Source organism: Amblyomma maculatum, chromosome 10 (assembly GCF_055883805.1).
Source record: "Amblyomma maculatum isolate TAMU_Amacu chromosome 10, ASM5588380v1, whole genome shotgun sequence".
Taxonomy (NCBI): domain Eukaryota; kingdom Metazoa; phylum Arthropoda; class Arachnida; order Ixodida; family Ixodidae; genus Amblyomma; species Amblyomma maculatum.
Window position 1 is genome coordinate 52,153,218 of NC_139353.1, and position 14,484 is coordinate 52,167,701.

General features: G+C 44.0%; 1 protein-coding gene across 1 annotated transcript; it reads right to left on the bottom strand.

Moving 5' to 3' along the window:
- Positions 1-4,641: 4,641 nt before the first annotated feature.
- On the bottom strand, positions 4,642-10,071 carry LOC146176390 (sulfotransferase ssu-1-like). Its single transcript, XM_084580956.1, has 2 exons — positions 9,969-10,071; positions 4,642-5,714 (listed from the first exon to the last, which is right to left on the bottom strand). Exon 2 carries the CDS (start codon positions 5,686-5,688, stop codon positions 4,741-4,743), a length of 948 nt encoding a protein of 315 aa, XP_084437082.1. The 5' UTR covers positions 5,689-5,714; positions 9,969-10,071; the 3' UTR covers positions 4,642-4,740.
- Positions 10,072-14,484: the final 4,413 nt, after the last annotated feature.

Here is a 14,484-nt window from a genome sequence, read left to right on the forward strand (position 1 = left end):
CCATAATATTTTCTTCCCGTTCTCTGGCTAACGACCAGCCGCCGGGTTGCCGAAGTCAAAGTCATGTGGTTGAATATCTACCGCAGTAGCCGCATTTGAAATGCCAAAATGAAAAACTTGTTTGCATACTGCACAATATCAATGCACACTGCAGAAAACCAGCTGGCGGAAAAAAAAATGACTTGTCGTCCTCTATTTTAACTGTCTCTCAGTACACATGTGTCGGGTTGGAATGTTAAGGACTGCGCACATACCTAGAGTACACTATGACCACATTTAGAAAATACTTTACGCTGGCGTGTTCTGTTCTGCTTTTCTTTTTAGCGTCGGAGCTCAGCAGTGGCCGCCGGGTTGGGGAACCACGGATGACATTTTGTTGGGGCGATAGACGAAATGAGTTAAAACTAGTTGCTGGGCTGGTTGGTTTATGATCGTACTCATGATCGTTCACTATCGTCCTGTCTCCTCCCTTGTGTTGCTCTCCTTTGAGCTTACTTTTCTCCCGTACGAGGACATGAGTCAGACAATAACCCCATGTGGCATCTAGTAGCGTTGATTCAAGCGTTCTCAATGGTGCAAACTAACGTCTGAAAGTAACGAATGCTTTTTATGAACTTCCTTTCCTATCATGTTCGGCTGTGGAGTTTTCGCCTACTCTCCTTCTAGAGGGTTTCGAGGTGCCCAAGCGCTTAAGTCTGCCTTGCGCCGTAAGCTCCATAGCAGCACATCTAGCCCACTGAGTGGAGAAATTTAGATGAATATATCAGCCAGGCGGAGACGGTGCAGGAACGCGATCAGCACGTACCAATCTCCAAAATCTGCTATCATCGAAGGGTGCCGAATTTTTCTTTAGTGTGTCTGTACAAGCCTACAGTTAAGGGGTTTGAAAACGAAGATTCCTCCTTAAGCGAGGCTGTCCGGGAGGTTGAGCCCCAGGCCAAGCGATAGCTTTCATCTCTTAGAAGAAATTAGTAAATATTGGACCGGTAGCAGCAACCGAGCCCACCACCTTCAAAGCTGGCACCGGTGATTTATTTCAGAGTGTTACTATTTAGGCGCTCTAACTAATGCAAAACTACAGCAGTCTTATAATGTCACTTTTCCGCTGCTGGTGACAAGGTAAGAGTACAAGGTAACGCTTGTTGTTTACGAGAGCCGAAGTCATGCTCCAGACACAGGATTATAAACGTGTAAGAATTTTAGTGTCATACGTATCCGGAGCTGCAGAACGCATTTTACATGTTTTATAATGTTTACACTGTTTTCATGTGACATGCGCCATCAAAACAGGTGCTGACGAACACATCCTCCCATGGAAGCTGAGTGTAAAAAGGTATTATTTATAAAACCTTGAATAATTGTTTCTTGTTTTTCAGCAGCGTTCGTGGCTGCTCTTTAAAAAATAAGTGGTATGGGATTCCACCACTACTGCTGTATTGCAGGTGAGGTACAAAACTAAATACCATACTAACATTACATCTGTCTTTAAAGGCAGCGCTGAGCGAAAATTGAGTTCCTGATTCATTCTGGCAACGTTGCTGTTTTTATTAGCAAGGTACTGCACTTACGAGCGGAGAAACTACACTTGCAATTTTTTCCGGAATTAGATCCAGATTCCAGAGGTCCTTGGAGGAAATTATTGTTTGGTACGTGTGAAGTGACCAGAGGTTAATGGCGGCCTTAAAACTGAGCAAAGGTTACTGAAGTAATTGCAAGGTGATGACAACCTGCGCATTTTCTGCTTCGGGATTCATTTTACAAACACTCCGATTTCGGTAATATAGTACTTTATGTGTTCGCAATGCTTAATCCCAGCGGTGCAGGATAGTTTGCGTTCGCTGTCACATTTGTATTGTCTTTAGCATGATGTGTTGGAGCGCACTACGGTCGTGTTTTCCTCCGCTGTTCCCAGTGATCTTGATCGAAAGCTCAGATCTAACAAGCACTGAGGGCACACTTCCCAGAAATGTTAGCACGTTCCATCGAAAATCATTAATGGGAGGCACCTTTCCGTACTTGAACTCCGCGGGGCGTTTGGAAGGGGGTAGGGCAAGTAAAGCTCTCATTTTATTTCGTACACTCAACTGAACGTTGCTCAGTACAGAGGCTGTTTTCTTGGTGGCAATCATTTTGTGTAGCGAGAGATACACAACGCAAGCCGCTTCGCGTCTTTTAGCCTTGATCCAACATTAGTTGTAGTCGTACCTGTGGCGCGGTCGCACTGACCTTGAGCCGTTGCCTAGCAACCGTTAGAAAAAGATGAAGAGGTCGTGGGAGGCGGCAGCTGGCAGCGGACATGGCTGAGCCCTAACTGGACTTAGGACTTCCTAACATTACTTTTGGCAGGAGCTGCCAACTCTGGCCTCTCCTTTCATATGAGAGGGTAATATCACAATCATCCTGGCAAAACCTTTGCATTCACGTTATACCTCGGCCACGCAGGCACGTTCACACCCCTCGGATAAAGCGGGGATTTTTATATTGCTGGTAGCTTACTCTATCGCGTCATCACAGAAGTGGGAGAGAAAACAGAGAACGAGCGGCAGTAGTGGAGGGCTTCGGACCACCGCGCAACAGACGCTTTCCCCTCGTCGCATTTTAGTAGTCAAAAGTGGAATAAATAAAGCTGAAACCGTAGAGTAAACTACTGTGTGCAAAAGCCATGTTTTTACATTCAAGCGGAACCTAAGCGTAGTCATGCAGATAGCTCTTGCGTAACCCCAGGTTTAACCACAAGCAAAATCATAGCTAATTTTTGTTGCGAATCAACATTACCCTAGGTTTCAGCTCGTCGCGTATGCTGTGGCAGCGGCCCCAAATGATTTTGAACAGCCGCGCCTAGCAGCCGGTTAGCCGAGCTCCGCCTCGTGGCGCCGCAGCCGGCGCCGCTGCCGCTAGCTTCCGCCAGATGTGTGCTCCGCGGGCAGAGGAGCACACATCAAGGTTTCGCAAAAGTGAGACCTCGGGTAGCCGCAGCTGAGCAGTAAAGAGCTACGGCCTCCTCATAAAAATTCAGCCTGCCAGGACATTTAAATTCACGTTAATCCTATTCCGCGGGTGGGAGCTGCCAACTCGGGTCACTCCTTACATATGAGAGAGTGATATCAGAATCAGCCAGCCAGAACCATTTGCCTTCTCGTTGCCCCTACGACACGCCGGCACGTCCACACGGCTTGGTTCGAAGCGTGACTATATATGTGGGCTGATAGCTTACACTATCGCATCATACCAATAATGGATGAGCTTAAGTGTCACCAATACTGTAGTATGTTACACTGATAGGGCATGATAATGGAATAATGTAGCAGGCAAAAGAAGCTTCCGCCACTGCTACCGCAATTCAACTAGGGTTAACTAGAGCTACTCCACAACTAACTGTTTTTTCAACCGCTCAATCATTCCGCACGGTCACCGGTAAAACTCAGAATCCCGGCGATATTATTGAAGTGTACGCCTCGATGATAAAGGCCACCCGATACAGACCAAATTTTAAAAGTGCCTAATACATAGCTCTTAGCGCGTGTCTCTTGTGCGCTCACATGATATATCCTGTAGTGAACGCGATAGCAAATTTTTTGGACGAAACAAGCACCACTTCCTCCTACCTCTACAATCTGTACCAAAAGGACAACGAAGTTGGACTGAACTCTCCGTCCCGTCTTTCTTTTTGTCTACAAGGCTGCTACAATATAAAGAGACTAGGTCACGTGTGTTATTTTAATGCATGGGCCATTTGGCATTTGCTGTGACATATAGGTAGAGCCTTCGTCAAAAGTGTAGAGCCCGGAGAGTCTGCTTCCAAGCCGAATAGTGCCGCTGATCTAGCATTAGTTGAGGTCCTTTCCACTGAAGGGGTAGGACAAAAAAAATCTTACCATCAACAAAGTCGCAATACCGGAGATTTATTAGCCGCAGGAAGTGGCTCAGAAACAGAACCCCTGCTCTCTCCATTTTTGACAAAGACTGTACGTCCTGCGACTATTCGCGTACGGCCACATAAAGTGCAGAAATTTATTTATTTATTTATTTACATGATACTGCAGACCTATTTCGTCCAAGCAGGATGGGCAAAATCCGTGTCAAGAAGAAATAACAAAGAAAAGGAGAAATTTTTGCGTGTCATGCACAAATACACTTCTACAAATAACCTTGAAGCATGAATTGGTACAGATAGCCATTTTGATTATGTCGCTATCAAAAAAAAACGACAATAACTCTCTCAGAGGTGAAAAACATTGCAAACAACCGGATAAAAGCTCTCTGAGTGGTCAAAAACATTGCCATTGGCTTCCCTGAATTTTTCACAAGTGAAAACCTTCCCAGGCAGTACATTCCAGTCCCCGATAGTTCGTCGAAAAAAGGAGAATTTGTGAATCTTGATTCTGGCGAAATGGGGAGTTAAGCTATAATTGTGCGTGTGTCTTGGTTTTCGAGTGAGGGATGGTGTGAGTATCTATGCCGGAGTATCTATTAACGCAACTAGGCAAGGACACCGAAATGTTCGGTGTTTCGCCGCAGTTTGAGCGCGCTGAGAGTTGCAGAACTTAGATATTCCACATGCATAATGGCTTTCTTATTCATGTTAAACATGTTACTTTTCTCAAGAAATACTAATCACTTTTTATTCGGGGTGCGGCAAAATATATTTCGCTTTTTTTTGCACACGTTTATTTTATTGACTGTAGTGCGAATGCTTTGTTACAATTAAAAGTGCTCAGTGGATGAAATAATTTTGCTTAATTAGGGAATGTCCGTCTCTTTCCATAGGTCCATGACGTCGCTACCTAGCGTCTTCTCTTGAATACGCTGCTTTAGGCGCTGCACCTGTTCGCTTGAGAAGTGATTTCGCCAGTCTCCCACAATGCCTTTGCGAACGAATTCACCATTCATGGTATTCTTGCTCGCTTCTTCGCCCATCGCTTCTGCTAAGACTGCGACCCATTTGGGCACCTTGCCGCCTGGTAGAGATTTCACGTCGTCGAACACCGACGTCATGCTGTCGTTCACACCATCCTTCATTTGCTTGATGCTTATATTTTCAAGTACATTGTTGAAGTAAGACTCGTCGGTGCGCAGTCTTTGGCCGTATTTTTCGTCGATGAAGTCTCCAACCTTCAGCACCCAAGATTTTATGTCCTTTTTCAGCTGCTCGTACGTCACAAACAATACGTTTGGGTCATGACGGTGCTCGTACCAAGAGAGAAGGTGGTCGAAGTAATCGCCGAAGTCCACCTTGCCTTCTACGAACATGTCGAAAAACTCGTCGAAGGTACCGTGCTGGAAGTGGTACGCGGGCATGTCTCTCATTTGGTAGAAGAAAGAGACGCAGCAGTCGTAAGGGTTTCTGGCCACATATATGTATTTTGCCTCCTTGGAGTAAGGCTGGAACTGAAAAGCCATGTGGGTTTTGATCAGTCCTGGACGTTTCATATCCTCTACCGCTTCTGCTCCTTGAGCTTCAAGGAAAGGCATCTCAATCCAGGCGGCGAGTTGATTTCGAGGAGGAGGCCGGTTGTTTATGATATTGTATACTATGTGCTGCATCCAAGTCGTGCCACATTTTGGGTAGCTGACGATGAACAAGTCTCCGGGCTGTGGCTTGTAGCGAAGCGCGGACCGAACCATTTCTTCAGGAAATCTACGGTTGATGTAGTAACCGTCAACCTCGTGATACTGTGCATCCGCCATGGCGCATGTGAAGCAGTTCTGGACACCTGTCAATGAGCAAGACATTAATTGATTTCAAAAGAATAACGTTTAGGACAATGGGAACTTACCCTTTATTTTTTACTATTCTCAATGAATGCGTGGTTTCAATTAGGCTTGATCTGATTTCTTCTATAAAAACATTACATGCCAATATTAGCGTTTAATTTTCTATGTGAAAAATCAATGTGACAAAGAACTAAGGGTATCCATTCATAAAACTAAGTTCGTTCTATTATAACCGTAATTTAAGGTAATTGCTTCCTTCTGCCCACTCAACCCTTGAGTGAACCAACCCGAGTTAAGGCCTCACATAGCCGTCCATGAGGTTCTGGGATTGTCTGAGGTGAAGCTCAATTGACGAGCTAACGTGAAGACTAAATGTGCGCCTCTTTCTCGTATTAATACCTTTGTGAATGAATTATTTATACTACTCGAGACAAACAGAATGCGTGAAAACCAGTGATCCGACTGAGATACAAGCGTAATGAGATATTCATATCGGTCGAATATTGTTTATTTATCCAAATACTGTTTTCTCCAGTTTTTTATAGGAAGTACAGCTACCACACCTATTCGTAGATTTTTGTATTGCCAGAAAGCGCTGGGACAAGTCAAGCTCTATTATTTGTATTAGAAGTCTAAGAAAAAGGGCCATATATTGATTCGACGATCTGGTTAAATAACACTTCAAGACTCGCTTTCTCGGGCCACCATGTACCGAATGTGGAAACTGCGACAGTGTAAGGTGCTGTTATGAATACAATGGCATAGTCTAACGTTGTCTAACGCAACGTCCTCGTTTTGCAGTTTGTCGAGCACATTTAGCTACTATCCGAGACAGCCACAGGAAACTAACAATGTCAGTTTCAGTTCATATGTAAGTGGAATATATTAAGATAAAGTTACAACTTATAGCCTGGCAATAATGCAAGTTTCTGATTCCTAGCAACATATTGCTTTTTAAGTTTGACATACGCTCGAACGACTTCAAACTGGCGTGTAAACCAGATCTTTAATTTCTGTCATTCCATATAGCATAGAGCTAGATGAATATGCAGGACATATGTGCTTAATTATTTATTATTATGTTGTATGCTATGCATATGCGAGAAAATGGTGTGGATAAACAACCTCCCGTTAAAGGAATGCGCTCGTGTGAATATTCCAGGTATGACACGTAATGATGGAGCTTCGTAGCTAAATAAAGGATGGTGTGTCGTTCGATTCGGGATGAAACTTCTCCATGGTATAATGTAAAATTTTTGCTTTATGTTACCTTAGTCCAATATTGTAAATCTTGAAAAAAATGGCTGTGGCTCAACTTTGTTAAGCCGGGAAATTGCGAAAGCAATACCCATGGCTACGCCCTCGCTCACGTGATAGTCGTGCTGTTGTGGTGCTTGTGTGAAACTTGTTGTATAACTTGTGCTGCTGTGGTGATCACTTGGCTGTTATATGTACAACTAGTAGTGAACTACTACAACTGTCGTTCTTCCTGGGTTTCATGGGCTCGTCGCAGCCGTTTAGTCAAGTTCCAACGTTCGTCACTGCTAAGACTACAGCTGGCTCCACCTTCACTGTCGACAACACTGAGCGAATCGGTCCCATCATCCACTGAAGAGGTCGCACGTTCTCGCCGAGCCGCATACTGGGCACGTCGCTTAGCGAGTCTTGTTTCACGCGCTTCCTCTGTCTCTGTAGCTCGCCGCTCTCTTTTACGCGCATTACGACGAGCTTACCTAGTGGTAGGTGGCATCGCCGCGATGCAATGTTAACGCGCTGGTGGTTGGCACAGCTACTGCTTTCTAGCGACGTGAGTCGACCCTAATCTCTTCAGCGAAATGCCACAATCGCGCTCCTAGCGGAAAGCGCAGGAATTAGGCACTGGTGGTGGCACCGCCGCGGTACAGTGAACTATATACTCTAGTTCACTGTGGCCGCGGCTTGCGACGGCGCGAGTCGGCTGGCCTTCTCTTCAGTGTGACGTCACATTACCTGTCGCGCTCATAGCGGAGAGCGGAGGAGTTAGGCGCCGGTGGTGGCACTGCCGCGGCTTGCGACGGCGCGATTCGGTCGCCCTTCTCTTCAGCGTGATGTCACACATGACGTCACAGAGAGGTCAACTAAAGTCAATGGTGGCACCGCTGCGCCACTGCAAAGGCTGAAAGTGCAAGTAGTATTGCTTTCGCAATAAAAAAAAAAAGATTATTGAAGAAATTAGATTTTTTGTGGGTTCTTTTTCGTTTCAATGCTGTAAACTTTTTCTCAGTTGTTTCATAAGCGAGCTCCAAGTGATGTCATCGCTTTCAGGTCGTTTCCGTTATAACTGACGCGTGTATTTTGCTCAGCATTATGAGAACTCTGCTTCTCCTTAACGTAATTTAATGTTCCGCCCAGCAAGAAAGTGAAAGCAGCAATGTACAACTCCGATTTTGGAAATGCTAAGCTATTGTTCGATTCCTGTTTGCGATATACCTTAAAACCTCAAAGCTCCGCTTTCGCACTTCACAAAGAAACAGCACTTGCCCATGATGCGATATTTATATTCGCCGTAGAACACTACAATAAAGGAACGCGACTGGAGGAAGTACAGCGTGCAGTGCAACTGTATAAACACGCAGATTTTGTTTTCCTTCATGGCATTATCTTGACAATCGGATCAATATTTTCATTTCATTGCGGATACTGCTGGTACCCCTGATCCCGTCAAAGTGATACAGAGCCATAATGGCATTCGTGCAGCGACACAACGAGGTTCCGGGCTCTATGCGTCGCCAGGTTGGTTTATTCTAGATAGAGACCAGATCATACAGCACAGTTACAGTTGAAGTTGAAGTAGAAGTTGAAAGTTTATTTTGAAATCAAAGTGCAACATACAGGAATATACAGCGAGACGGCCCATGGTACAATACCACAGGTGGGACCTCCCATGGCAACAGATTACAATGGGCAACTTAAAGAATAATATTATTGGAAAGAAAATTGTGATATGAGCAATAATGAAAATTGATAATGAAATACACAGTAAAAAGTGCATAGCAGACAGATAGATACAAAATTAGAATACAGAAAAAGGTACAAAAATAACACTTACACATTTAGTGACACAAAAGTTAAATAACATAGAAATCACAAATTAAGTAGAAAACTTTTTAGTTTGAACTTGAACAAATAAACTGAATTAGTTTGCTTAATGCCAAAATTCAAAAACGTCCACTATGATATTACCAAAAACCTAAGGCATTGTTTCCCGTAACTAGTATAGACCTTAGGTAGTAGAAATATATTGCGTAGAGCGAACCGCGTAAAGCTGCTGTTTTTGATCGTGTCGGGAGGAAAAATGCTAAGCATTAGCTGACGGTGAACAATCTTAAATATTAGAATACCAATATTATAAAGATACCGACCCGAGAGTGGTGGAAAATTTAAATCCATGAACAAAATATTCGACGGTGACATTCGAGGGGGGGAGGTTATGACACGTATGACTTGCTTTGGTAGTTTTATTAATGGCCAAAGATGAACATGATATGCATGACCCCAGATTGAAAGGCCGTAGTTTACGTTGCTGTAGACGAATGCTTACTGAAGTTATAGTAACGTGTGGATTGGAAAAAAGGATCGAGCTTTGATTAGTGTGCGTAACCTATATGAAATTTACAAGCAAATTTGCGCTATGGGATAAAGGAATTTTAGGCTCTCGAAATTGATTACAGCTTGAGAATAATACCCTGTAATTGTCGAAATAGGTTTTAGCCGAGCACTTTTCAGGCCCAAAAGGATCACACAACAACGCTGACGCGTAGTATTTATTTATCGTCTCCTTTTCGGCGTAATTTGTCCAAATCCTTGCCTTTCTTTTCTAAATCCTTTCAAAATATTACAAAAAAAAAAAGTCAGGGCAAACGGGATCACTATGTAATGGATTTCCAAATAGTGCACAGTGTAATGAACACATGCAGCCATGTTTAAGCATGAAGATACAGTCCGACAAGGAGATCGGTTGTGAAAAGGTCGCTCATTACTATTTTCAAAACTAAATATGAATCCAAATGTTATTAAAGGAAGTAAAAAGGACAAATTTTCTCTTAACGCAATTATATCTCGTTTCATCTCTAGTACATCTATTGCAGAGAAAAATAAAGTTTTATTTTGGGTATTTAGTATTGGACCTGTCTCATTTTAGCGTCCTCTTTGATACAGTTATTCTCTTAAATGCTGTGCCTACTAGTCTCAGGTATTGTTTCTAAGGTACTTACTTCTTTAGCGGTGAGCCAATGGCCTACAAAGTTTTCCGGTCGTTGCTGTATACGGTCCAACGCAACAGAATGTCTGCAGGTTGTCTGCCTTCGTACAAACCTATCGTAACCCTTGTGGCGGAAACCGCATCGTACGGCCCTTTTTGTGTGCACCTAACAGGAAGATGAACACGCGCTGTGACAGAATGAGGCCACGTAAAAAGACTAGTTTTCATTTGTTATCCGTCGTTTTTATTAATGGCCGCTTTTGTGGTACACGCCATAAAAATACTTTTTTTTTCTTGCCACGTATAGAAAACGCACACAGCTTACCACTTGCGCTTCAACAGTGTTTTCGTAAATCTGATGTGACTTTCTGAAGCGTTGCCTATAGAAGGTTGCATAGTGCTGTTTCTAAGCAGTTCAGAGATGAGCGCTGTTACGGATCGGTTTGGAGGCTGAGGACTGTTATTAGAAGAGGCTACAGTTGCCGCCTTCGACAACGGTAGCCCACTATAGGCCGGCTGTCAGCTTCATTAGCACGTAGCAAAGAATAATTGGCTCGGTAGTTTGCGAGCGTCCTCATGTATACAGAGCTCCTCGCATAATTTACCTAATTACAAATAACAATATCCTAATTTGAAAATAAGACGAAAATCTACTTCATCCTCAGAATTTTATTTTATGCTTAAACTAAGCCAAGGAGACCTCCAGTATACATCCCATTTCTTGCTTGCATGTACTCTTACTTACAAGAGAGCGACGTTTTGCTTCCGCTGCACAAATGAGAGTTTTCTTTTGAAACAGCCGTTTTTCATTTACGTTACGCGGTAGAAAGAAGGGAGAAACAGAAAAAGGAACACACAAAATTGCGTCTGATTTCCTCATGTTTCTAATGTTTTAATCATGCAGTATGGTATCTGCGAAACCCTAATCAACGCCTGGTCATGGCCGATCGCCTTGCGAGTATCCGCCATTTTTATGACGGAGACAACGGAAACAACAGTTCCGAATAAGGACATCATCATCAAACCGAGGATGAGCACATGTCCCCTGAGTCAAGAAAAAGAATACTACGCACGCTCTAACATTCTTCGAAAGGCCATTGCAACAGCTTAGCATCAGTTTAAACAGCACAATATTGTTATCATTTTGTACCGCCATCATTGGACACAGTCACAGGTCTGTTTTTACCGCCATGCAAATTGTTCACTCGAATCAAATCGTTTGCCTTGCTAAATATTTCAACATCACTTGTTCTACAATTCCACTGTCAATCGCCTGTGTGTTACGACTTTTCATTTTGTATTTAATTTCTTTCACCTTTTGCTTCCTTTCCTCTACCCCTCCAATCAGATTCTTTTCTTTTTTTTTACATGAAGTACACTTCAAGAACTTTCTTTGCTACTAAATTTTCGGCCGATCCCTCTCTGTGGGTATGTGCCATATGTTATTTGGACAAGAACAACAACAAGAGCCTGATTTTGGAAGCCGAATTGACGCCGTTGTCAAGAGCTGTTTCCTAGATACCCTTGGCGATAGCGGCTATGGACAACAGAGGTCTACGACAGGCACCTGCAACAACTGAACCCTGTCACTGCAATACCTACCGGCTGTAGCAGTGTTGAGTGCCAGATCCCGCTTTGCCGGTCCTGCCTAGAGCTATCTCCTGCTTACCTGTATTGTGTCCGTAACCTGGGCCTTTTATGCGCTAGCATAAAAAATTCCGCCATAAAGCAGCTGCCGAATAAGACGGCGGTAAGAAAAATTAGAGTGGACACCTATATACTATGCTTTCAGTGCATGATGGGACAGAGCTAATGGCTCCATGTCAGCCGGCTTTCCTAGAGGTTTCTCTTTCGCGTACATAATCTCTAATTTATTATATGGTTGGCCCTTTAGGTGCGCTGTATGTCCACTCATAAAGCTAAGCTTAAGTGTCCGTATTAAGTGTATAGATTATGAACTGTACAGTATAGGGCAAAGGAATCCCTTCAGTGCTAGATTGTCATGTGTAATATTCAGTAAAAGAGAAAATCTGGTGCAAGTAAAAACGCAGAAGCCATTTCGCAACAGCTAATCACAGGAATGTGTATGACGCTTCTGTGTGAGTTTCTTCCTCTTCGAGGTGACTTGATCCAATTAAAACGTAAAATATTCACATTTGGATGATAAAATGTACGCTCACTTTGGCTATTTTGTCGGTGTGAAGGAAATGTCCCACCAGTGCTATCATTGTGCATCGAACGCAAAGAAAAATAGTCATTGAGATTCCCCGATCCGACTACACATCGCACTTTGATGTATTACAAAATGACCCATCGCTAATTAATTTGACTTTGTGTGCCATGTACATATTGTAGCGTAAGGCTGTATGCGTCGAGTTTACCAAGTCCAAGAAATACAGAATTGCTAGTATGCATCAGTCGGAAGACGCAAATACCGCAATTCTCAGCCACCGCACCTGGCGCGGCGGTTCATCTTCTGCTATTATTGCATACTGAAAACAGAATGCCCGATTTACTCATAAATGCTGCTTCCGATTTGAGGCGCATCGGAAACATAAAAAACATTTCTAGCTATAAATTTCACCACTAGCTCAGATCACTCCAAAACTCTCTTTCACCACTAGCTCAGGTCTCTCCAGAACTCGCTCACACCTTAAATTCACGGATAGCAAAATCTTCCCTACTATTCAGAAGTATTGTGCAGTTGAAGGAACACTTAAAAATATTGCTTTGTCTTCTACCTTTCTCTGTCGCAGTGTTCACAGGTTCGATGACAAATGCAATTTTTGTAACGGTTTTTTGCGTTGTCAAAAAGACATCTACTTATTTGGAGCCCACCATCCTGTCTCCTGCGCTGAGCAGCAACAAAACGCGCGTGTAGCTATACGATTAATCATTACAAACGTCACGAGTCAACGTTAGGTTTCACCCGAAAATCCTGCGGAGGTTATGAATCACACACCACCATATTCTATGCTCTACAGGGGCTTTAAACTTCCACATTTCCTTGGCTGTGTAATGCTCATATTGCATCTTCACGACCTTGACGGTGAGCTATGTTGGTCCTGACCTCCGGGCTGTGCTCACTAAAAGGTTTATCAAAGTTGCTTATCTTCTGGGTAACTGGGATCATACTAAACAAGTTAACGGCCATGAAAACAATGTTCGTTAAAGAATTCCAGTATTTTGTTTCAATTTCCGCTTGTGACTAATGGGAAATTAGTTTTGCTGTCATCTAAGCCTGAAAAACGTTGACTTATAATAGGGTTTTGCTGAGAAGTGAGCTCAATTGGCCTGCCTTTGATATATCGTTGGAATCACCTACGTACCGCGTGATCCACGTCTATGACACGGTAACTTTTTTAAAGCAGCATTGCGTCGAATGCAGGCGCTTATCGAAGCAAAGCGATATATGCACAGTGAGACGCGGAGGTGATGCTTCGCAGGTGATGCCGCCTAGCTTTATGAAATGGCCGTGTCGTGAAACAACGTTACTGTGCCGCCTACGGATTGGCGTTGCTTTCGCAAACAAATACGCCTTCCTGATCGGGATGGCTGACAACCCTGCTTGTGAACGATGTGGCGTTGATGAAACGATCGAGCACTTCCATTGGGATTGCCCTGTCTTTACAACTGAACGACATACGCTGCGTAATGCATTGGAGCGTCTGGACGCTCACCCATTAACGGAAGGGATGATCTTGGGACCATGGCCCCAAACGTCATCTGCGCTCGAAGCCTACAAGGCACTTCTTCGTTAAGAGAGACTAGCCTGATTGACAGACTGTGACTTTCGCACCTCCTCTCCTCTTATGCCCTCCCCCTTTACTCCCCCATTCCCCGTCCCCAGTGCAGGGTAGCCAACCGGAATTCATTCTTTCTGGTCAACATCCCTGCTTTCCTCCCTCCTTTACTCCCCCTCCTCCTCCGGGTCGGGCGCAATGATGCTTTGAAAGCAGTGGCCATGTTGTGTCTAGAATTGGATCACCCTGTACATGCAATAATGTCCACTGTTAGCAGCATTATGTGAAGACGGGGATGCCGGGCTTTACAAAGCATTCACGAGAGAGTAGGTGACATAGGATCGCCCACGGTGCATGTGCGGCAAGCACGCCCAGCTGCTGTTCCCGAGCATGCACACCGGCCATTCTCGCCAGTGGTCGACGGTAGCATTTTGCAAAGCGTTTAGTACACGCGATTGCATGTTTCCTTTAACAGTGGACCATACTGTACATGACTCGGTGAGCGTCGACCGCGGTGTTTCGATGGTCACGCTGCTTCGCTCGGTTACAAAGCCGGAATACGCTGAATGACCAGTCACTGCCAGAGCGACCACGTTTAGATAGAGGCGAAACCTAAAAGAGCGGTATTGTGCTGGGCTACATAAGCGCATTGTAATGTACCCAAGTGTTCAGAAATAATCTCGAGCCGTCCACTATGCACCCCATATAGCACAGCTATACAGGATGTCAAAGCTTAAATTATGCAGTGTGTTCGTATTCTCAGGACACAACGTCAACCAATCAACA